The sequence below is a fragment of the Trachemys scripta genome, chromosome 12 (assembly GCF_013100865.1).
Source record: "Trachemys scripta elegans isolate TJP31775 chromosome 12, CAS_Tse_1.0, whole genome shotgun sequence".
In the NCBI taxonomy this organism is placed as follows: domain Eukaryota; kingdom Metazoa; phylum Chordata; order Testudines; family Emydidae; genus Trachemys; species Trachemys scripta.
In genome coordinates this window covers 6,783,923-6,809,640 of record NC_048309.1, presented here as the reverse complement: position 1 = coordinate 6,809,640, position 25,718 = coordinate 6,783,923, and the positions used below count along the sequence as shown (strand labels likewise).

Genomic DNA, 25,718 nt, shown 5'->3' with positions numbered 1-25,718 from the left:
TTGGTCGGGATGCAATTTGTCCCGATATTTCGCTCCGCCGGCAGCACTCGGCTTTTTTTTGCTCCGCTGGCGGACCCCCCGCCCCCACATATGTCCCGATATTTTCTTCCTCTCATCTGGTCACCCTACTTCCAAATCACAGAAGGCCTTGTTCTCTTCATGAATGGGATGAATTTCCCCCCTTCCACCTCTGCAAAGGCTGAGAGCAGCTGAGCTGTTTATCAAAGAAATTTCTCATTAGTTCTGCTGATGTATGCACTGCAAATGACCACCTCATAATTCAAATAAAAAATCTGGAACACACTCGAAAATGTTTTTGAATGACTAATTTAAAAAAATCATAAACAAGCACAATAAAGATCTCACTTGCCTTTCAGAACCATTACAGTTAATGTCAGTTGTTAAATAAATTGTTTGGTTTTGAAAGCACCATCCTTGTTCAGAATGGTAAAGAAACGGAGCAATCTGATTAGCAAAACATCCACCATTGCTCAGCAACTGTTTCTCATGCCATTCTTCTTCTCTGAAGCCTCTCAAATTGTAATACTCTTTGTCTTGTTAAAAAGTAGTAATGATATAACTAAAATATGTGCATGGATTTCAGAAAAAGACAACAAATCTCTGTAGATGTTTATTCTACTTACAGTAACAAAAACCTGTGAAGTCCCACATTTTAATGTACAGTGATATATTTTGCAATATAAAATACAATTTACAGAAATTTCTATCAAGTAAACCTAAACAAACACTTGATTTTTGCATACTTGTATGTATGTCTTTAAATTAGAAACATCCCAGTAAAAAGAAAAAGAAAAAAATCTTACATCATAGTAGATGTTTGCATTTAATACCACCTCTTTCTGCATTTTATCATTTTGACTACCGGTTTCAAATACAGCCCATCATTTAAATCAGCCGAGTCCTTGATATTTAAGGAGTTCAAAGATGCACCAATATAAAGTGTAAAATCTGTAGTGATGTATATGGAATAGTGCTACTTATAATGTAGACTTCAAGATGCAAATGTCAGTAGGAATCTAATTTTACATTTGCAAAACTATTTTATAAAAATATCAAAATATTTACCCAACTGCAAATGTACAAGTTCAAATAAATTAGCAGGGTTTTCTCTGTTTCACACTTCAGAATTATGTACTTGAAGAATACATGAAAAGTAGCAGTACGCTGTATTGCACAGTGAAACGCTTTCCGTCAAGCTATCGCATTAAACTAATATCACCTTTTCCATTTCAAGCTTTATGCAAATGTTTATTTTCAGTGGCCAACTTTTAAATACACCATCAACATTATTATGGATTGCCAAAAAGCACTGACATTTTAGTTCGGGAGCAAAATACTTCTTGTCAATAAATTACAGAAAAAGTGGAGCAAATCCTTAAACCTCTAAATAGAAACATTCTGCAAACAAAATGCTTTGAAAGAATCAGCATAACCAAAATAATAGCTTTAGTAGTATATTTAACCAGCTTATTTTCCATTCCTTTGGTTTACCAGTTTATTCATTTACAAATTTTAATGATTTGCCAATGTATGATATTTTTAAAACTTCAGAGTTCCACTGGATATAGAGGTGTTATATTTTCTCTAATTATATTTTTGTAAAAATGCAATATTTAAAACCTTGCAGCCTCATGAAAAAAAAGTTATTTATGTAGAAGCCTGTGTTTCTTGGTTGAACTCTCAACAGCTGGATTCCATAACTCAAAATACCTTTATATAAAAAGGAAGATAGTGCACTTTTAAACTTGTCATTTCATATTCAAATACTCTGTCAGTTACAAATAAGTAATAACACTGTTCTTTTGCAGCCATTTCTTAAATACACACAACCCATCCATTGTAAGATCACAAGACAACAATATCAGACTCCTCTTGTAAAGCATGTGCTGTAGAAACAACTTTTTACACCGAAATACTACATAAATGAGATGTAAAGTTATGGCTCCTAAGGTTTTGATTAGATTCTCTTATAAAATTACAATTCAAGTTACTGGAAAACATAACTTTGTAATCTTAAAAAGCAATATGCTCTTTGTAGACTTTTTCCATTTCTATATTAATTGTAAATGGAAATTTTAAGATAAAGGTGTAAGTAGAAAAAAAGAAAATCTCATAACTCTTAACGCTGTGAATTTTTGTAAGAAAAACATTATGCACAAAATGCTGCAAGTTAAAGTCCAGTATGTTCTTGCTCCGTATCTGTTTGAATATTCTCTCATTCACAGTTGTTAAAAAACTGTTTTAATTTGTCAACACATTTTGTAAGGCTGGCTTTACAAGGGCATTCTTGTAAAGATGAGAATATACAGTATATACAGGAGACCTCGAGTTCTTGCTTCTTTTTGTGTGTGAAAAATTAATCATTATTTATCAGGTACAATTAATTATGAATTGTTTCTATGTCTGATTAGTGGAAGATGAAGCAACTTCTGTTTCTGCTGGCTTTTGAGTTTCCTGCTGTGGTTCGGGCTTCAAATCTTTACCACTTTCCCTACTTTTACTTCGGTCTTTACGATCTTTTCCTCTGTCTCTGTCCCAGTCTCTATCCCTCTCTCGATCTCTTTCTTTCTCCCTGCTTCTCTCTCGGTCTTTATCTCTGTCACGATCCCTGTCCCTGCTTCTTGATCTGTCCCTATCACGTCTTCTGTGGGAATCTCTTTCTCTGGTTCTGGCTCGCTCTCGGTCTCTGTTTCTTTCCCATTCTTTTGCCCGCTCCAAATCTTTCTCCCTATCTTTGTTTTGGTTTCTCTCTCTGTTTTTATCCCAGTCTTTGTCTCTGTGTCTCTCCCAGTCCCTTTCCCTGTCTCTATTCCAGTTTCTCCCATGATCTCTTTCCCAAGGTCTGCCATGTTCCCTATCCCTTCGTCTTTCTTCAAACCCTCTATTTTGTCGATTCTCTGACTGCTGACTTTCTGGCTGATCTAATACCTTTTCTTTATTTCCTCCTTCAAACCTCTCCCTCTGCCTCCCTTCGAAAGTCTGACCTCTAAATTCAATATTTTTGCCCTCTCGGAAATCGGACACCGGCCATTGTGCTTCTGACTCAGGTCCTTGTCCTGAAAGATTAGGAAGAGAGGCAGATGGTCCTGCTTCATCCCACATCTCCTTCCTGTGTTGCGGTGGATGACTTGGAAGTTCCAGGAGTGGTCTAGGGGTTGGTTTCATACCTTGTGGAGGTTGCCCTTGAAAATGAAATCTAGAAGGGGGAGGTTCATTTTGTTCTGGAAATAATGCAGGTGTAGTTCCTCTTGGTCCTCCAAAATGAGGTGGGGCTGGCCCTCTCTGGTTTGGAAATCTGGGTGGTGGACTCCCTCTCCGTTCTTCAAAAGGCGGTGGCAAAAGTCCCCTGGGGCCTGGTATGTGACTTGGAGCTGGACCTCTTTGCCCTTCAAATTGATTTGGATGAGGGCCTCTTGATCCTCCAAAATGACAAGGTGGTGGACATCTTGGCCCTCCAAACTGAGGTGGTGGAGGGCCTCCTCTCTGTCCTTTAAACTGAGATGGTGGTGGTCGTCTTTGACCTCCAAAATGAAAAGGTGAAGGCCCCCTATTTCCCATAAACTGGGGTGGTTCCGGTCCTTCAAATTGTCCAGGAGGCCTATTCATTTCATTATATTGGGAATCTGGGAAGTCTCTTTGTTCCATGTGAGGTTCCCTACGATCTTCAAACTGAGATGGCGACATTCCTCTTGGACCACCAAGATAGGAAGGTGAAGGGCCCCTATTGTCACCAAAAAGAGGAGGTGGTCCATGTTGTGTAGAAAATAATGAAGGAATAGGTCCTTTTTGTCCTCCAAATCTGCCAGGTGGAGGTCCTCTTTCTCCATCATTACTTGGAGAAGAACCATGCTCTTCTGAAAACTGTGGTGCTGGTCCTCTCTGCCCAAGAAAATTGGGTCCATGAGGTCCCACAGATGCACCAAACATCAGTGGTGGAAGCCCTCCTTTTTGCCCAGACAAAGAAAATGGAGGCCCTCCTCGGTTTTCTTCAAAGTGTTGAGGGAGAGGTCCTTTTTCTCCCTCACTTTGAACAGCTGGAGATTCAGTTTGTTCTGCAAACTGACGGGACTGAGAGTTTCTTTGATCTTCGTACTGTACTGAGGAGAGACTTCTTTCAGGTTCAAAGTGACCAGCTATCTTTTCCTGAGGTGTAAAGATTGGATTTGAAAAAGAATCTCTTCCTACTGATGGAGAATTAGCGTCTTGTGACTCATTTGACCAAGACTGACCATCATTTGGTGTAGGGAAATTGGGCTGAAAAGATGTACTGGGAGGTGTTGGAAGCAGTACTTTACGTAAAGGCTTAGATGTGGAAGTTTCTCCAGAAGCTGTTTGATTCACACTTTCCAGATGAACTTTAGCAGTGTTTTCAAACTTGACATTAGGTGCATCTTGTTCAGAGAGTGTAGCCAATTTTTCACCTGGAACCCACTTATCCTCACTATACCCAGCCTGGGTAGCAGAAATTAATGTTTTATCTTCCTTTTCAAGTGAAGTCTGTAATGAACCTGGATAATTGGCTGGAATAACTTCTTTTGTAGGTGTCTCATTGTGTACTATTTGTGGCTTTATCCGAGAATCAGCACTATCATTATTCTCTGTTGCCATCCTTCTAGCCTGTCGAGGATCTCTACTTTGTCTCAGATCAGAGCCCTGATTTAGCACTTGTGCTTGCTGATTTGAGGATGATGGTAAATCTGATTTTTCTGTAATTTGTTGTTCCTGCTGGAATAAATCAGACTTTGTTATGGATGATTTTGGTGGCGGTGACATTAAAGCATCAGACACTGAAAAGTGAGCCATTGAAACGCCAACAGCTGCTCTTTGTTGTCTGAGGGCTTCTTCTTGTTCTTCCAGTTGTCTTTTCTGTTCTTCTATTTGTTTGTTTAATTCATCCAACATTTTTTGCTGTTCTACCAAGGATGAGGGAGCAGACACATCAGGCACATATGGGGCGGATGTCTCCGCAGCGTTGCTTTTCACATCTGCATACATTTTATTAGGTAAATCATCAACAGTAACTTTTGCTTCTTCTAAGATCGTTTCATCTTCTGGATCATAGGCCTCATCCTCTTGTTCAGATGTTTCACAAGGCTTTTCAAGATCATACAGTTTTTCACTTTCACCAGTCTGTATTTCAAAAGCTCTGTCTGGCTCATACTCTTCTTCAGGATCATATGGTCTGTCATCTTCCTCCTCTTCTATAATTTTATCTTTAGACATCTGCCCAAACTGCTGTACAATTGGATCTAATAAAGGAGCAGCTGACACTCCATCTAGTGTAACTTGAGCTTCCTGGTTTGAAGACTGAACAGTTTCAGAGTCCTTAGTAACAGACTCAAAAGCTTTCTTTTTTCCAAAAAGAGTCTGCAAGATATGCTCAAGAGGTGTGGCTGTTTTTGAAGAACATGAAGTTGTAGAAGTTGAAGTTGTTGTGCCAGTGCCTGTTGCTGTTGCTGAAGTTGGAACTGGCAGTATCATGGTTGTTGTGGTTCCTGTTTTAATCGATGACAGTATTTTTAACACTGATGGTGTTATTGTAGATGGTTCTTGAATGGGAAGCGGTGGTGGTGGGGGGGGAGATACAGGAGGCGTTGTACTTGCAGCTGTTTCTCCAGAATAAAGAGTGTACTTTGAAGGTTTCTTTTCTTGCTGAGAAGCAATAGGGCCTTTAGGGTACACTGATACTTCAGTTTCTTCCTGTATTTGAATTCTGCTGCGCTTTTCTTCCATCTTGTCCGATTCCAGAACAGTTGCAGGACGTTTACCTTTTTGACAAATCACTAATCCAAGAATTAAATTTGGACGTGATGATTCAAGACCTGGAAGACAAAAAAAAAGACTGTGTTAGAAGGCAGTTATTTATCCTTAAAGCAGTAACCGATTGATCTACAACAGCAGTGAAAGCACACAAGAGAGAAAATACATACGATCAGTACAGATAGTGTGCAACTTCTGTTTGAATTGCACTGTATGTAGTTATGTCAGATTTTTCACTAGTTTTTTTTTTTTTTTTTTAAAGGAAGTACACTATAGGATATTTCAGTTAAAAATATATTCTCTGATGCTTTTCTTGTGAAATATTTTTAACTGAACAAACTAGCAATAGATGGCGGTACTAAAAATAGCAACTTCCTTATTAATATAAAAAAATCAGACCTCTGTGTTGAAAACATACTTCATTAAATATTCTATTTTCATACTATTGTACCTTGTTCACTTCTCAAAACTAACATGCTACCGCAATGGTTAAAAAAATCAAATAAGTTATCAGTAAATACACTGTAACTAATGGAGAGATAAATGGGGAAAGCCTGCTGCAATAATATATGCATTCAGAACATCTAAGTAACAAAACACGCAAAGAATTATTATTAAAACATTAGTCTCATGCCACTTGAATATTTCCAAACTATTTTCTATAGTACATTGAGAATATGGTAATTTTGTCTTTAAAAACATTTTTTAAAAGAGGTCAACGTTGTGTTTAGCTTCAAAGGAAAATGCTTAACAAAAAGGCTTATATAACTAGCATAGTAAATTATCAAAGATAAAGAGGGACTACATAAATATTAAGATAGGTCCACATTTTTTACTCTAAATTATAATCGTACTCTTAAAGCTGTTTATTTTTGTTAAGAGTGTACTGGTATTAGATTAGCTTCAAAAACTTAGTTGAGATGTGTTTAATAAGTAAATAGTAACAGTACTAAAATCATTTCCTCGTTGAAAATTTTTTATAATAATTTCAGCTCATTTTAAGGATGAAGCTATTTTTTAAAAAGAGAAGTGTAATAAAAGCAGGGAAGCTGGAGGCTTACTAGCATATTATACCAAGCCCTAAGGGTAAAGTAGAGATGACGTTTGGTATTTGTGGAGGTATAAAAAGAAAAGATTTTAAAAACTGATTTGAAAATTCTACCAGAAATATGATCTGTACTGTGGAACAGCCCTTTGCACGTTATACACTAAGACACCAATTATCTGGATCACTGAGCCAACTCCAGATATGTTTAAATAATTAGAGCACAATTAGACAGGAACATAAGTTCACAGTTTATGAGACAGAGGGTAGGTATGGATAATCTGGAGCCTATACCTTATACATATGTGTTTCAGTCATTAATGCCTGAATTGTTATTGTTTTAGCTGTATTATGACAGTAGCTATTGGGATTGGAATCCCATTATGCTGGTGTTGTACAAACACATAGCAAGACAAAGTCACTGTCCCAAAGGGTTTACAATCTAATTTAAGAGAAGACACAATTGAATGCAGCACACACTAAAAAGGGGACAGGAGAGGCAGGACAGGAGTATCAGAAAATCGTGTGTGAACATAAATTAGCCATTGCACAATTTGATTCCAAGTAATTTTAATATATGTAAGTATTAGTAATCTTCAATGGGCATCTTCGTAGCATTACCTGTGGGCAATTTCCTATAGGCTTCATAGTAAAAATAGATCTTGAAGAGAGGATAAGTGGCTATATGGATCAGTTTGGAGAGGGCATTCCAAGACGGGGTGACATGGAAGAAAGCTTTAAGATGCTTGTGAGATAAATGGACAAACAGGAGTATGGGTCTGGCAGAACAGAGGCCAATGTAATGTTCAACCCTTCCATAATTGAATGTTAACTGTTTAGGGCATGGTGCTCCAGCTCTTACATAGGTGAGTAGTCTCATTACATTAATAGGATTACTCACCTAAGTAAAGGCTTCAGGATCAGGTCATTAGGAAAGCACATGCTAAATTGACAGGAAGATTTTAGGATATAGAGAAAAACATTTTGAAAGGTGTTCATAGGGACTGCTTCACTCTTTTATTTAATTCCATTCTCCCCTCCCACGCAACTTCCAATGATACTTTGGGAGGTTAATCAAGTGAACATAGGGTGGAGGGCAATGAACAAACCCATTAACATGCCTCTGGTTACAGATGTAATCTATACAAGCATTCAGATTTTTGTTTGTGTACTGTAACAAACTGAAAAGTATTTCCATAAGTAACATGACGTAAAATTTAGAAAGCTCTGCGATTATATTTTAAGCCCCTCCCACCCAACAGTCTTTTCAGAACAGTTGTGTGTATAATAGCACATTGTGAGGACTAATGTCATCTAGTATATTTAAAACAGCTTCTTATGATGGCACTACAGTTTTACATTTCTAATTTTGTTCTTCAGATGTAGCAGGGGAACAGTTTTCTTCAAACTCTTGCCTCTTTCTTCGGCTGACGAGATTCTCCTCTAAGTCTTCTACTGACATGGATGTTGCATATTTCAGTTAACTGATACTGTTGTCCACATCACACCCATTCATGGAAAATTTTATATTTTGCTTTCAGTATTTTCAAAATTACCCTGTGATATATTCCTAAGCTTCAGACTAACAAACCATTTTGTCAAACATTAATCCCTCAGCAACTGAAGCTCTCGTGTTTATCGTAACTGTATGGAGGCAGGCATTCCTCAAAGGACATCACTGCTAAGATTTAAACATTAAAGCAAGAGAATTTAAAATCATATCATGAGTCTGCTGTCAATTGTGGGGGAAACGGCACTAATCTAAAAAGTCTGAATACTTCTGAGGGCAACTGGTAAATGTACAGTGAATCTGTTTTAAGTGAATACCTAAGCAACCTGCAAAAATTGGTTGCCCACTAAAAGTCGTCTTTATAAAAAAAAATTGTAATGAAAATTTTGAGGCTACTCTACAGTGATTGCTTAAAAGAATTGGTTAGCTACTGGAAGTGGTCCTCAGCATAGGTTTAAGTATATTGAAAAACAAAGAGTGTTCTCGTCTACTAGAATTTAAATGTTTTATAGAATACATTCAGACATAACCCTACATGCCTTGATTCATGAACTCACGCAGTCTTCTCAAGTATTGCTGCTTGTATGGTATGTAACACCTCTTGTTTTGGCTCCTAACACAATACCAGTCTGCATGAGCTACATCAAATCCAATTGCTTGTACAATGTGGAGAGTTAAAGTCCCACAGTTTAGATTTTTTATTTTTTTAACTGGGGATGGTGTTTGACCCATTATATTATTGTAAACATTCCTTTATTTTGATTTTTGTAATAAACACTGCGCTCCATTTATGTGAATTCCATGTCATAGGGATATTACTCAGACCTAAATTTAGGGTTTCACAAATACTGCCAGTTTTCTTCCCCCTCTGCCATAATTTTATTTTAAATGAGATAAACTTAAAATAAACTTAAATCAGTCATAGGAAAAGAGAGGCAAGCTGAACTGGAAGACACTGGGACTTGCAGAGAATCTGAATTGTCTAGTGGAAAAAAGATCACATGGGTATTGAGGCGAGATGGGGATCAGGTAGGTTAGAAACTAAATGTACAGCATTCTCTTGGGAAAAGACCTTAGTCAAGGATTCTATCCATCTTACTATCCCTTATAACTGCCTTGTTCAAAAGTAGAGGTAGTGAAATAGGAAAATACCCCTGATTTGTGAATGTTTGTGGATATACATGTTAAGTTTGGTTCACTATAAATTGAGGGGTCAATTTCTTATTTGCAAGTTTTCGGATGACCATTATGTAGTCATGTAAATGTTGACAAATCCTGAAAGTTTCACCAACTTCTATTTGTTCAAAAATCCTTATTAGGAGTTTGCTCTTCTTTTGTCTTTAAAGTTTCAGTTATCTAAGCAGGAGTAGACACAATCCTTGTGACTTAAGTGACCAGTCACAGCTCAAATTAAAAACACAATAATTTACTCATTTGTTTAAAAAAAAAAAAACCCTCATAGGATGGAAACTACTCGGTGAAGCAGAAATTAAGATCTGTTTGCAAACTACTCATTAACTAAAAAAAAGGGTGAAAAATTGTAACAAAATATTTGAACCAGCACTAGGCAAAAAAATAATAGCATTCAAAAACTTTATAAAATGTATTTTAAGTATTTACTCAAGAAATCAGATCTGTCTAGAGCTTAATAATCGTCCTAATCCATGATTATCTATTTTGATATTGTAACTTAATAGTTCATATCAAACTGTACATAACCCTTGCCTTTCAATTATCATATATTCCAAATTTCAGCAAAATAGGAATTTTTTAAAAGTCTGTAATCAAAACTATGCTACCATCTCATTGACATAAATTTTCATAACCCCAGACCAAAAAGTTACTCTTATATCCAGAAGTGGTCTGATTTTGAAAGGTGCTAAGCACGTGCAGCAACTTGAATTCAAAGAGATTTGTGAGTGACCAGCACTTCTAAAGATCAGACAACTTCTAAGCAGATGTCCAAATATCGCTTTAAGTGTCTAATTTGAGGAACCAAGGTTTGAAAATGTCGACCCCATTCTCCAACTAACCCCTAACAACTGGTTTTCAGGTGGTAAGGCATTTTAAAAGTGCTGTAAACTAATGTAACAAAATGAATTTAGTAGGTATATTTTAATGATGAATTAGTTTTTATATATATAAATAAAAGGCTTTTATCCCACTACATGTTTGAAGTCTAGCTGCTGATTTTGTTAAACTGTGGCCATAGAAATACAGGATACCGCAATGCTCATTTCCCCATATGCTTGCCTTTCTACTCCTTACGTACATCTTTTACAATACATTTTTTTTAATTTGTATAGACCAAGATATGTTACTCTTGCTTTCATTATTGCAAGCTCAAATTAAACTCTCACTTGTAGCACATTAGATAATTCAAAACTGCCACTGGAGTTTTGTTCTCAGTTTTAAAGTATGCACTGATGAAGTAGGTTAAAATATACTTGCTGAATGGAATAGTCTTCTTTTTCTATGATGAATATTTGTGCCATCTTCTTCCACAGTCTTTAATATATCTGCTGAGATTAAAGAGTCTACTTCTACATAAAGGATACACCTATTGTTGTAAAGATTTATCTTTCCAGAAGTCTGATATTCAGGTATTTTAGTGCACTATAAGTAGTGTGGGAAGTATCTGTATTCTTCCACATTTTCAGAAAAAATATTTACCATTGTAATTAATCAAATTGATATGCCAACATTTATGCAATGTTTTCTACGGGGACAGAATAGATTGCTTTTTCATTAAAATGCATCTACTTTAAATTAATAAGGTATTTGACAGGATTTCATGTCACATTCTCACAGGAAAACTATAGAACTTTGAATCAGATGTAGAAGTGGATAAAAACTGTAAAATCAGCCATTATTAATCCTCTGATAGCAGGAGTTTCAGTGTCAGGTTTGGAGAAGGTACTGAGTGGAGTTCCACTGATGTCCATTCTTGTTCCATTACTATTTGCTGTTTTCATTATCGACATGGCAGATGGATGTGTGAATACATTAATATTTACAGACAATACAAAAGACAAGAGAGTTAAAAATACTATATTAAGAAGGAAACCAAAATGAAGCAAGTTTAGTGGGGCAAGAACAAAATTACATATAGGGTGGGAGAAAACTGAGGTCAAGTAGTAGGGGCACAGAGAAGAGTTTGGGGGGGGGTATTATAATGAGGTCAATACAATATAGTCGCAAAAATAAAATAAATGCAATTGCTACATAGAATGGTATTGTGGGAGTTAGTATGTAGAGAGAGAAAAAAAAAGTCATTTCAGTTCCACTCAGAACTCAGCAGGAGCACCATGTCAGCTTTAGACACTGGATTTTAAGAAAAAACACAAATTGGATACAGTACACAGAACAACTAAAGTGAGACTTTTGAAGAAAGTAACTACATTCAGTCCACAGTAAAATGAAGGGAGACACAGTAGCGTAAGTATGTAAAAGGGGTGATATGTCAAAGCCAAGGAGCAATTCCCCCCCCATCAATTAAGGAGGACAAAAAAAGGGGGGGGGGGGGAGAGTAATGGGATTGTGTTGCAGCAAAACATATGTTTATAAATTCAAAAAGACCAATAATATAAGCATCTAGCACATCGAGATCCTGGTCCATGAGTAGGGCCCTTTGTCACTAAAATAATACAAATAAAAAAATATTGGGTAATCACCTTCACTACAGATTCGAGGTCAAATTTGACACTAATCTTTTCGGGATGATTCAAGGATAATTAAATCAATCCTGCCACACTGCAGCAGGACGGTCTAAGTGATCCAGCTGATGTCCCTCTTTCCAAAACAGAGAACCAAAAAAATCCATGAATAAGTCACCAAAAAGTGAACAATCATACAGAAAAAATGCAAGTGTTTCCACTGAATACAAAGTGTTCCGACATATCATTTTAAATTGATTTGTTTTCCTCCTTTAGATTTGTGCACCTGGTGAAGTCAAATGTAATGGAAAGGAAGCAGGATATGTGGCCGCATAGTCCAGCAGACAGGGCACAGGAGTGGGAGTCAGGAGACCTAGGCTCTATTCCAGCTCAGCCACTAACTCACTGTGTGACCTTAGAAAAGTCGTATCTTCTTTGTGCTTTTCCCATCTGTAAAATAGGGATGATTGTACTTACCCTCCTTGGAAAACTGCTTTGAGATCTACAGATGAAAAGTGCTAATTTGTGTGTGTGTGAGCCATTCAGAGTATATTTAGGGATGATACAGTGAAACACAGTAAACTCCTACTGGAATAACCTGGAACTGCCACCTGATAATACTTCAGATACTATAGTATTTTGATGAGTATCTCTAATGGACATCTTCCCATTTTCCCTCAATTTTTAAATCCCAATTAAATGCAAGAAAATGGATGTGAAAGTTTTTCATGAAGCAATAGGTACAATTCTAGTTTAGAAGCCATCAGTTTCATTTTGTCAGTCTGCCACAAACAGGAGAGAAATGTATAATTTCTACTTGTATAATGGAACTCTTCTGCACAGTTCTAATATCTTCTAGCTAGGATTTTTGAAATGTTGGCAGAAAAAGGTTTTATGTTTACTACATCATCTACTTATTGCTTGCTCACTTATATTTGTATTTTCCTTAGCAGATTTCTGATAATATGTTCTGGTTTCTTGTTAAACTGTAATTGAAGGTACAGTGAGACTGTTATGCAACATCTATGAAAACATTTATATTTAAAGAGACAATGACCACTTTCCATAAAATACTTTTATTGACTATGAAGAAAAAGAAAGCAGTAAATTCCATCTGATATTACTTGAAAATGTGGATTACAATGTTTTATGTGGTGGTATTGATACATATACACATACATAGAAGAACAGAGAAAAAGTGCTTACCTGAAAAAATTCAATATTCCTATACTGTATTTAGTTTTAAAATATTAATGCAATTAAGCACTGTTATGAAACAAACACTGAACTATCAGTTCACACTTGCTAGGAACGTCTGGTGGCAGAAGTCTAAGTTGAAGGGTCTGGTATTGGATCTTTTATTTAAACCATATGCCCTCCCCATCTTTCAGACCTAAAAGTGGAATCTGCACTTAACATCTCTTTTCATCTAAAGTGTATAATATTTTCAGATTCTCTATAACACGGGTGGCGAAACTGTGGCTTGCAAGCCACATGCGGCTCTTTTTCCATTAAAGTGCTGCTCACAGAGCCCCCGCCCCACCCATTCTCCACCTATCAGACTTGGGGGAGGGTGGAAGCTTGGGACCTCTACCTTGCAGCAGGGTGGTGGGGCTTCTGCCCAGTGGGGAGGGGTGGATCTCAGGGTTTCAGCCCCACGGGAGGCACTTGCCAGGGCTTGGGGCTTTAGCAGAAGCGGGGCTGAAGCCCTGAACCCCATCATGTGCCTCCCGCGGGGCTAAAGCCCCAAGCCTCGGCAGGTGAACCCTTGCTCTCAAACTTCTGAAGATTGTCGTCTCGGACGGTCAGTAAGTTTGGCCACCCCGATCTATAGTTTGGATTCCAGTAATTCTAGGTTTAAAAGCATCCTGTAAATAATTAACTAAAAATGTTGGACTAACCTTGTTAGCAATGCCAATTAAATTAGTCTGATACCCCCAAAAAAGATTTAAATTTTACACATAAAGTAGAAGAGCAATGATACTTCATAGAAACAATTAGAAAATCCCTTCTGACCTGCAGAAGTTAGGTGGTTAGTAGAATAAGAGCTTGGTGAGTGCCAATCTGATATAAATCCCTTCCTAACCCTTCTTTTTTAATAAACTGATGCCACAAAGCATATTGGCCTACTAAAGCAGAAAAGGGAAAGTCAAAACTCTTCCAATGCAGTTATCATGAACTATTTAAAAGAGGGAAAATGGCTGAAATAGTATAGTTTGCATTTGCAAAATTGTTGTATTACTTCCAATTAAGGCATAACCATCCATTAGTAAGAAATTGCATGCCACTGTATATACACTTTAAGAGAGAAGCAAATACAGGGCAGGAAAGAGATATATGTACACACAAGTAAAAATCTTTTAACCAGTAATATGTTGTATGCTATGAAAACAAAGCCAGTCCTTTGAAAGTTGTTGATACTGGCCATTTGGACACTCCCAGGTATAGAATTGGATACAATCTTTTGGCCAGTGAGTGTTTTGCCATTAGGATCATTGGCTATGGAATTCTTTTGCTTACAGTTACTATCTTTGCCCATTTTGAAGTACATTTCTTTTGGTGAAGAAGGGTCATTCTAAGATTCCCTCATTTCACCCTTTACTTCACCACCACCAACTGGAAGTCCTGGTGGCAGATGCAATTCCCTCTGGAGTCCAACAGCATCACATTAGAATAATAAAAAATACACCCCTTCCTCAAGAGACAGTGTATTGTTTTTTATAACACTCCAACCTTTGCTGGCATGGAAAAATCAGCAGACACATATGTAGCATATAAAATTCAAATGACAAACAGAAGTAAAAGGCCCAGTTTTTCAAAAGTAAGTGATTTTGGGTGCCCAACATCAGACACCTTAAAGGGGCCTGATTTTCAGAAAGTGATGTTAAAATTAGGCCCCTTGAATGTCTAGTTCAGAAACCTAAACTGAGGTACTCAAATCATTAGTCACTTTTGAAAATCTTGGTCAACCCCCCTCCCCCCCCCCCCCCCCAAAAAAAAAAAAAAAACAGCCAACCAACCCTCTTAATACTTTATATTTGTGAAGGGACAGATGTTCTATAAAAATAATGTTGATTTTAAAACTCAATAGCTGGTTGCAATTTCCATGTATTTTATCCATGGTATTCCTTAATTCTAGTATTTGAGAAAGATTTAATTTTAGAATTTAGAAACGTAACCTTTATCTGACTAGAGCCTAATCGATTTGTGAACTCGTCTGGGGTATAATTCACTCCAGTGCAGAAGGCCCAAACAAGGCCCATATGTGATATCTGTAAGTTCCTACTAAGAAGATTTAAAAGCATTGATTTATCCACATTTACCAGATTCTCAAGATCAGAGAAAACTAATTAAAATTAATTGAAAAAGAAAACTTACAAAGCTAGACAAAAATCAAAAGTCAAACAAAGCAGGTACTAGGCGTAGATTATTTAAGTGCTCTCCTAAGATATATTTAAATACACTACAAAGGACTGTGGGCTCCTTGTGGGCCAGTCCTATTCCTCTTGTTCATCATGGTCCACAGTGGAAGAGACTTTGAGTGTAGGAATTTTTTTTGTACTGAGAAGAATGGTCCAATGGTTAGGTTGCTAGCCTGGGACTCCAGAGACCCAGATTCAGTTCCCTGATTCAAAGATCTTCTGTGTGACCTTGGGCACATAACTTGGTGCCTCTGTTACTCAGTTCCTCAGCTGTAAATAAGGATAACAGTGCTTCCGCTACCTTACAGAAGCCTAGTGAGGATAAATACATTACAGGTTGTGAGGTGTTCAAATACTATGATAATGGGGGCCATATAAGTACCTGATAGGTAGGAACAGACACTGCCCCTTTTGTTGCAGTCCAAGAATGGGGACCAGGAGTATGTCCCCTTCATGGATGGTTACACAGCTAGCATTTCTTCCCCGCTATCTAAGGCTGAGAATCTTCAGAATAGGCTTCTCTAAGATGGTGTGGGAGAGACAGGAAGGGAATGGCACCAAAATATTTTTTTTACACTTGGCACAAAGAGCTGGCCCAAATATGAAACACTCCATTATTTGTGTTTAATGAGGTTTGTTGAGAACATTTTAGTGTTTGGTTGGGTCCTAATCCTATGAGCATATGGAAGTTGAGGTCATTCAGCGTCTCAAGAAAGGAGCTCAGCACACTGCAGGATCTGGTTCTTGATGTTCATTCTTTAAAGCATTTTGTAAAAACACCAGAACAGCAACTGAGTGCTGCCTGGATCTCAACTCACACTCTTTTAGCCTCTTAAGCTGCTACCTTGTGTCAAAAACAAATTCTTGTTTAGTGACTGAATTTATGCTCCTCCTTCATGAAGACATCAAATTCAAGTAAGTATAAAAAGTGCTATCTGAAGGATGAATTCACACTCCCCTCATTCTTACTTCTTCACTCAGTCATCAGGCCTACCACACAGGCAGAGGAGCAAACTGAAGCTGAACTTTACTCCCTCCCCCCCCACAAATAAAATGTATATGAGAATGATCAGGATTGTGATAATGTAATTTTCCTACACCCATTTGTAGCTACCCATTGTGCAGCTAGACTACATTCCTAGGGAGTGGGGAAATGGTTTTTTTTTTTAAACCAAGCCAGTCTTTGACATTTAGTGATTTAGCTGGAGTTTCCAATGACCATTAGAACACAAGCACACAGGAAAAAAGTCATAGTTAGAGTGAGGTGATGATGCTGTGAAGTTATTGCAAACGTTACCTTTCATTTGAGTAGATATCTTGATTCCTGTGCTCTCCAAAGTTGGAATTTCCTGCTGGCTTGGTGCTGATATGTGTGGGCAGTGGTGTTTTTATATAATGATTGTTCTGTATACCAAGTTTTATGGATACATTCATGCTCATAATAATGGGTAAGCCAAGCCTACTGCAGAAAGGACTGTATTGATTACAGGTTATTTTATCTTTGGGGCAAAGAGTTTACTTATTGCTACTCCCAAATTACAGGTTTCATTTTTACAACTATTTTTACATAATGAACTACTTTTCCATTGGTACTTACTTGAGGGCATGTATTACACCTAAAATCAGTAACATCGTTTGTCTTGGTTAGAATGTTTGAAATTATGATTTAATTTTGGGTACCATTTAGCCTCCCACAAATTATGTGCTTACCTGGTCCCTCAAAGGGCAAGAGTTTGGATGGAATTGGGTCCTTAGCACTCAGTGGGATCAGGTAGAGGTCCTTGACGTGTCTGTTGTTATTAGCTACAACACCAAACCGACCACGACTGCTAAAATAGGAGTAGAGAGAAATATAGGCAACTTCCTCTTCTTCTGTTGCAGGGTGGAAACGAATCAAGCACAGTTCCTACAATACAAAAGTACAAGGGGAAATTGTTGATCTAGTGCTAAACTAGCAAATGAAGTGCTAAATGGGATGTTACTACGTTGGACAGTACTTCACTTTTAATTAAAAGAAAAACAATATTCTATAAATTGTGGCAATAATCAACACCAATTGTCTACATTAGGGCAATACTGTAATTGAAATGAATATATCTGTGCTTAAAACTATTATTTTAAATTAAAAATAGAATTAGTTTTAAGCCGTACACAATTTTGAAAACAAACATTACTTGTCTATCTTGCATCTAAATATTGCCTCTTAATAAATCAGTAGTCCGAGCATTCCAGCAATACCGATGAAGGGAATACTCTTACTGTGATGCATCATGACAGATATTAATATTGTAAAGCATGGATTTTCCATTTCCATCGAAGTGTTTTTAATGGTAAAGCCTCTTGCCTACATTACATAATCCCTTTTCCTCTTTTAAACTTGAATATAAATATTTAACATTAAAGAATTAAATTCTCTTGGTTCACTTGGTACACTCATTTACTCACAAAAGAGCAGTAAGTAAGGCATTTGAGCCATTCAAAATTGTAGAGGATCAAAATGGTTACGATGCTCAAAATACACAAATTTACATTTTTCTTCAATAAATCCAATTTAAAAACTATTAACTTTTAAATGTTTCCACTGGATTCCTGGGCATCATCTCAGATAATATTGGAGGTGTAGCAAATTAAAACTATATCAGAACTGCCAATAAATACAAGTGCAAAGTACAACACTTCGGAAGGAAAAATCAAATGCACGAATATGCAATGGGGAATAACTGACTAGGTGGTAGCAGTGCTGGATCTGGGAATATAGTGGATTACAAATTGAATACGAGTCAACAACGTAATGCAGTTGTGAAAAAGGCCAATATTATGGCGTGTATTAACAGGACTTGTTGTATGTAAGACATGGGAGGTAACTGTCCTGCTTTAGTCAGCATTGCTGAGGCTTCAGCTGGAGTACTGTGTTGAATCCTGGACATCACACTTTAGGAAAGATGTGGACAAATTGGAGAGACTCCAGAGAAAAGCAACAAAATGATAAAAGGTTTAGAAGCCTTGACCTATGAGGAAAGGTTAAAAAAATGGGCATGGGGGGACCTGAGAACTGTCTTCAAATATGTTAATGGCTGTTATAAAGAGGATGGTGATCAATTCTCCATGTCCGCTTAAGATAGGGTAAGAGTAATGGGCTTAATCTGCAGCAAGGGAGATTTAGCTTAGATATTAGAAAAAACTTTATGTGTAGTTAAGCACTAGAATAGGCTTCCAAGAGAGGTTGTAGAATCCCCATCATCGGAGGTTTTTAAGAACAGGGGGGACAAACACCTGTCAGGTATGGTCTACATCTATTCGGTTTTGCCTCAGTACAGGGAGATGGACTTGAAAACTTCTTAAGGTCTCTTCCAGACCGACATTTCTAGGATTTTATGATTACGTTTTATAAAATTAGTTTTCTTCTTCACTGCTATACATAGGATTTTAAGTGAGTACCTTAGAAAGGGAAGATTTGAGTTTGCCAACATAATCCCAGACTGTCTTCGGTGAGATCCTCCCACCAATATGAATTGTATCTGGTAAATCCTAAACAAGAAGTATTACATGGTAATATGAGAAAGCGTCATAAACACAATATGTTGTTTTAAAGCAATGTAGATCGCCCCATCCCAATAGCCTATTGGAGGCTATGCTCCAGGAAGAGGAGGCTATAACATTATAATATTTTAGCCTGCCTTTTATGACTTAGGAGATGCACTGTATTTTAATATGAGACTGCCTTTTCTTAACTGCAAAAATGAATGTAGTTATTGCACATTACTGGGAGCGTGACAGTATATTACAAGGAAAAAGGCAGTCCAGAATGACAATGAAAGCTGAAGGACTTCCATATGCACCATTAGCTAAATCTGCTCATTTGCTTTGCACTGAGCAGGTAAGCACCCCTTTCTATACACAAGTGAATTTTTTATCACCCTAATTCCCAGTATAGCAGTATCAATTCTTCTCCTTACTTGCAATTTAACAGAATGTTATGCCCCATGAATACGAGCCATGTGTGTTCTAGTTAGGGTCTCTCAGTCAGAATGCTACAGGAAATTTATCAGTACAAATACTGTAAGTGATTACCACCATGGCTCCCACATTACAACTAAAAATAATAAAGTCATGCCCTAAAACACACATTTATATTCTGATACAAAATATAAATACCTTCATAAAATGTGCTTTAAAAAGGGAGAAAGTTTCCAATCTGTTCTGATATTAACAAATGCACACTTTTTTGTAAAAGGAGGTCACTCAAATCTGCATACTCCCAGAAATAAAATATACCTCTACCATTTGTTTTTATTTAATTAAAAATAATAAAAAGTGCAATATCTCACTTCTTAGAGGACCATATAAATTGCCATAGTGGATCAGACCAGTGGTCCATCTAATCTAATACCAGAAGATCATACTTTTCAAACCTGACCTGAAAAATATATTTTTTAAAAATTGTGTCTCTAAGTAAGTTTTAAGCAAAGTCCATTTTTTAAACTGCTGCTTTTTCCATGCCAAGAGTGGCTTAAGACAGTCATAGATACCTCAAAACATCAATTCAGGGACTGAAGCCAAAACAAGGCCATTTTTAGCTCTTAGAGGACCCTAAGGATCCTGAAGCCTTTTAATAACTAAATAATTCTTACGGTTTTTAAAATGGGCTTCTTGTTTTAGAACTACAGAACTTGTTCCAAAAAGAATTACTGTAAAAAAAAAAAAGTTATATTTTTCTTTAAATGTGAAGTCTCTATTTTGAGTGGAACAGCAGTTTGTCTGAACATATGCACACATTGCCATATATTTAGGGCTTTGGATTTGAGGTTTTTAGTGATGATAACCAATAAAATGCATCCAATGCAAAAGAGAACAAATTTATACATAAATAAAAAATGAAAGTAGTGTTTATCGAATAAACACCAGAAAAACACTGGATAGGATTACTGAGTATTCAGGGCTTGTCTACTCAAAGCAGTGATGTGGACTATGGGGGGACTATTTCTAAAGAACAGTGTGTTGCGCATTAAGTGGTCCATGTAGATGCTGTGGGTGTGCTTTAGAATAGTGCTATTTGGAACAGGACTACCTTACAATACACTAGGGAACATTCCGAAGTATATGTTATTGTAATGAGTAATTTATAGAATATTCATTACTCAATGCAGTGTGTCCAAACAGACAACGTGGAAAAACCCCTGATTTTGGACAGATACATAAAACTAAAGAATTCTTTAAAATAGCCCCCTCAGAATGACATTTCTAAACCCTGAAAAACAGAAGCCCTACATATATTACATATTTAAAAGTCTGACTGCCAAGAGTCGGATAGATCAAAAACAACACTGGAAACTGGACTTTAAATATAGGCTTACTAGATCTACGACAGAAATTTTCCAACTTTAGTCAGAACCACATACACAGCTGAGGCTTAATCCAGTGCTCAGTGAAGTCACTGGGCGTCTTTCTGTTGACTTCAATGAGCACTAGATCTGGCCCCAATGGCCTAATTTCTAGATGCAGGGGGGGATTTTCAAAAGTTTCCACAATTGGCTTAACTCTGTTCCCAAGGAAGTCAATAGTAAAACTCCCACTGACTTCAATGGGAGCAGAGTTAAGCCAATGCCAAGTGTTTTTGAAAATCCTACCCATATTGTTCGATATTACAGGTGCAAAAGAAGGAAGGTTTAAGACAACATCAGTCTTAACTCTACAGTTTTTATGGTCTCATAGAAATAGGAGATTATAATGAAAAAAAATTAGTTCCTTAACAGAAAACAATTTGTTTTGTTCAGTGCAGTACACTAAAATATTTTAAAAAGGTAAAAGATGCATTGCTTGACATTATAATTGCTATTCTAAAAGTATTATGTAAGTATTTTGTTTATGAATTCAAATATAAAGCAATTTTTATACTTGCTACAAATATTTAAAAAGCTCAGAAGTGGTTTTGCACAAAGTGCCCATAGTGCCAATATTCTAATGTTAAGTTCAGTATTAGAGCAAGGTGAATAATTTAAAAGTAAATTGCTGAATAACTTATTCAAAAATAATGCTGCTTAATTTTTGCAAATATTATTTGACCATCTCTAGTCAGTCCGAATTGTCTGCTTGTTTTGTGTTTTATACCAAATAGATATCCACCCTATGCTCAGTGACAGTTGTAATGTAAAATATCAACTACTTTTTGTAGTTTATTCATCGTTAAAATGCTTCCTACTTCCAAAACTTTCATACTGGCATACTGAGCCAAACAGATAGTTGTTCCTTTTAGTAAAGTGATGCCATTTAGTGTTGTAATAATTTCAGTGTAGCAATATTTAACAAATGACCTGAATCTTTGTAACAAGCGAAAAATATAGATGTATTCTATACATACAAACATCTGTTCTAACCTCACTAAGATATTCAAAACACCCAGAGACGGGATATGCTTTAGTGACAAACTTGGCCACACTTTGCATGTTAATAAATCCTTTCCAAATGGTACTGAGACGAGAAAGAAAGAGGGAAGTATCTCCATCCTGAGGGGACCGTGACTCTGTGGTGCTGCAAAACAAAATCGGGAGAGAGAAAAAGGTTAGAAATGACACTTTCCCTTTTTTCTTCTGCCTCCCCCCACTCCTCAACTATTTAGGCATTTTAAACAAGCGAATAGATATTCCGAAAAAAATTAAACATCTAATTCTACTAAGAATCCAAATAATTATTATCTAAATTATGCTTGGAAATTAACTGAATTCTGGTGAAAGAATGCAAGGAGCTACTGAAAATAAAAGCAAATATGCTGAGACAGGGAATGAAGGGTACTGTGAGGGAGATATTTTGTAGAGTCAGGCTAACAATGTGATTATATTATCTCAGACTCTATAGTAAATTTAAGCATCTTCCACTAAATAAGTGAATGATACTGCATGTATGAAAACATCCTCAGAGTAAAGAACTGAATGTGACTATAAATTATAACTGACTTTGGAAAAAACTGAAAAACAAAAAAAGTATTTTATCCAAATTATAGGGTATGTTTGGTTTCCCTGTTATGCATATTGAACGTAAGGGTACGTCTTCACTACCCGCCATATGGGCGGGTAGCAATCGATTTATCCGGGAACGATATATCGCATCTCGTTAAGACGCGATATATCGATCCCCAAACGCGCTCACCGACGACTCCAGAACTCCACCAGAGCGAGCGGCAGCAGCGCAGTCGACGGGGGAGCCGCAGCCATCGATCCCGCGCCATCTGGACCCCAGGTAATTCGATCCAAGATACTTCGACTTCAGCTACGCTATTTGCGTAGCTGAAGTTGCGTATCTTGGATCGATTCCCACCCCCCACCCAGTGTAGACCAGCCCTGTGTGTCCTTGGCCTTTTAACTAAATTGGTCAATTAGTGAGACAATTTCCAACCACCCCCCAAAATCAAATCTAAGAATATTTTAATTTTAGGATGAAATTCTGCTCTTAGCTATACCCATGTAAATTTGGAGTAACTCCACTGATTCTCTCTATTTATAATGAAGTTTATATACCCATTATCCCACATTCATAACGCCCTTTACTTTTAATGAAGGCAGAGTATGCCATTTGGAGAGGAAAAATGAGGGGATGATAAATCAAAAGTTTTTCTGAGTGAGGACATATTTTAAAATCTGAACTGCCTTTCTTCTTAATATAGAAAAAACATATTATTGGTAGAAAACAGTAATGTCAAAGGCTCAGGAGGTTGGTTTACTATAAAATTTACACACTTGATATTTGGTGATGGTGGAACTGTCAAATATCTTGGATCTGGTGAGGATGATGGTTTTGTTAATATTGATTTAGGAGCTGTTAAAACAGATTTTGATATTTCCTGTCTGGATTCCACCATGGAAACTTTGTCAGGCGCAGGGCTGGAATGCGATGCTGACGTCACAATACCAGATGAACTGCTCATTGCTGTTCTGGGGTCCCTGCCAGATACAGTTACTGTAGTGACAACTCCTGCAATGCAAGAAGTAGGATAAATGGAGACCTCTTCAGGCAAAGCAGATTCTGCATTATGATGCCCCTGTGTTGTAGGAAAATACGTTGTTTCCAAGACTGACTGAGAGACTGTTTCTGATACAGATCCAAGAGTTTCTGTTGTGTTTTCAGATACTGCCTCTGTTTCAGGCGCTGCAGCTGATGTAGAACTTTCATATTTTGGCTTTATTTCTGGCTTTGATTGGGTCTCCATCTTTTTAGCAGAAGTCATTGACAATTTTGATTTCTTTGGTGCTGGTTCATCATCAGATGCTGAAATCTGACCTTTAAATTAGACAAACAAAAGTTTTATTTATTGTTACTCATATAATAAATCATGCTGGAAAGAAAAAACAAATAATTTATATAGCATCTGCAGTTAAGCAGTCTTCTCTCTCTCAAAACTGAAAATAGAGTTTACTACCTACTAAATAAATAACTAAGTTGAGGTAAGGTGGTCTAATAAAAAAAGAAATTATATCAATAAATTCTACACAACTACAAAAAGGACCAGTTTATTCAACATGGGCTTGGTCCTAGCCTACCGAAGTCAATCGACATCTTCCCACTGACTTCAGTGAGTGCTGGACTGGCCCTTTACACATAAGATTTCTTATGTGCAACACTACATTGACATTCTCTCTAAACTGAACCTTATGTATACCTGTACAGATTTTGCAGTTCAGGTCAAAAAGATGGGCTCGATGCTGACTTGTTGTGTCCTTTAACATACTGCTAAAAATATCCAGAAGGGGAGCACTACTTTTCTCTGGTGCATCTCGGGTTGATTCTTGCTGCTCCTAAAAATGAACAAATGCAAAAACAAAAAAGCAAAAATGACTGGTTGTTCATTAATTTGAATTTTAGTTGTTTTAACAACAAAAACCTTAAAAAGTCATTTGGTCTCAGCACCTTTGAAAAGGCATTGTATTTTGAAAACATTCTTTATACATTATCACTTTACCTGTGTTTCTTCCCCCCCTCCCCAGTCTTTAGTAAGGACATATCACAGGAAATCAAGAGCTCTCTTTTTTAAGAGTTGTTCTGCTCTCAGTCCCCATCTGACGTCAAAAATATGTCCTAACAAATCAGAAGTTTTCCCAGCAACCAAACTGTGATATTACCGATTGTGTTTTCATATGGAAAGTTATCAGAAAGCATAGATCAACTCTTCAGAAACAAAGATCACTTCTAAAAATTAGTATCTTTTTAAAATGAGCATCAAAGGTAGATAAATATATAGTGTCTGATTTTAAAGACCGTCTGCAGTAGTATGCCCATCATTATGCTTGGTGCACTCCTTAAATTAAAAAGCAAATCCTTGTAAAAAACAAATGGTTATTTTACATATTTAGAAACTATGCAGAATTAGTTGTCATATTTTCCTCAGTGGTTCAGCACTTAAACAACTGTTTATACTTACATCTGAGTCAGACACTGGTGGAGAATCTTCCATATTTACATCTGGTATGTTTTCCTGTTTTATGACTGACTTCCTGCTTTCATGAGATTTACTTCTTGACTCTGTTATCTAAGAAAAGCATAAAATTATATTCTAACATCAAAAAGCCACATATGTACTTGTATCCTATTACCTATTTGAAATAGTTAATTACAAATGTACCCTACTTTGTACTCTATTACTTATTCTTTCAATAACCACTGATGGCTACAAAACGTATTGGTCTGCCAAAATTCTCACCCTCAGCAAATGTTAACAAACAAACTTTTGACTCTGGAAAGTCACAAACCCATCAACAATTCCTATGTGAATACATGATAAACAGAATTACATTACTTACTGATTTGATTGGTTTCTCTTTCCACACAGACAGCTCTTTGGAGAGAAGTTCTTCTGGCTTCATTCTCACTAGCTTTGACAAAGAAATCTCTTCACGAAGAACACGATGGAAAAGTCCCTGAAACAAAAACCTACTTTACTGCTATGTTGAAGAATACTAAGAGTTAGATAACTAGTAAAGAAGATTCTTCTTACAGAAGAATTAACTTTATTCCTTAATTTATTAACTCTATATTAAAAGGTACTAACTAGATGTAAGCAAAACTGAAAAGGCTTAGTACGAACAGATACCAAGGACTGAATGGGCATACAGATGAACTATTTTCTGATCACTAAAAGTAATCCTCCAATGTAAGGCGAACTGCATTTCCAAAGGGGTGTGAGGAAAGTTTGCACTACCACTACCTATGCTATATCTATTTTTTGAATAAAAAGGACCTCAGCTTACTCTGCTCTCAGGTCTACATTTTCACAAGCATTCAATTCATGTTTTAAAAGAATCATCATTCTGTTCATC

The 25,718-nt window shown here is 36.8% G+C and overlaps 1 protein-coding gene across 4 annotated transcripts in view; it reads right to left on the bottom strand.

The window, feature by feature from the left end:
* Positions 1-618: 618 nt before the first annotated feature.
* DIDO1 (death inducer-obliterator 1) overlaps positions 619-25,718 on the bottom strand; it is an 88,720-nt gene continuing 63,620 nt past the window's right edge. For 2 of the 4 annotated variants that reach the window (XM_034787354.1, XM_034787355.1), the window contains 8 exons: positions 25,203-25,319; positions 24,824-24,931; positions 24,065-24,200; positions 23,145-23,685; positions 21,789-21,942; positions 18,853-18,942; positions 17,125-17,320; positions 619-5,843 (listed from right to left, as the gene is read on the bottom strand). In XM_034787354.1, coding sequence (XP_034643245.1) covers positions 2,419-5,843; positions 17,125-17,320; positions 18,853-18,942; positions 21,789-21,942; positions 23,145-23,685; positions 24,065-24,200; positions 24,824-24,931; positions 25,203-25,319 — 4,767 coding nt within the window. In that variant the 3' untranslated portion in view covers positions 619-2,418. Of the gene's footprint in view, positions 5,844-12,318; positions 12,443-13,052; positions 14,640-17,124; positions 17,321-18,852; positions 18,943-21,788; positions 21,943-23,144; positions 23,686-24,064; positions 24,201-24,823; positions 24,932-25,202; positions 25,320-25,718 lie in introns of those variants that run through there. The other 2 variants (XM_034787357.1, XM_034787356.1) reach the window with 2 other exon arrangements.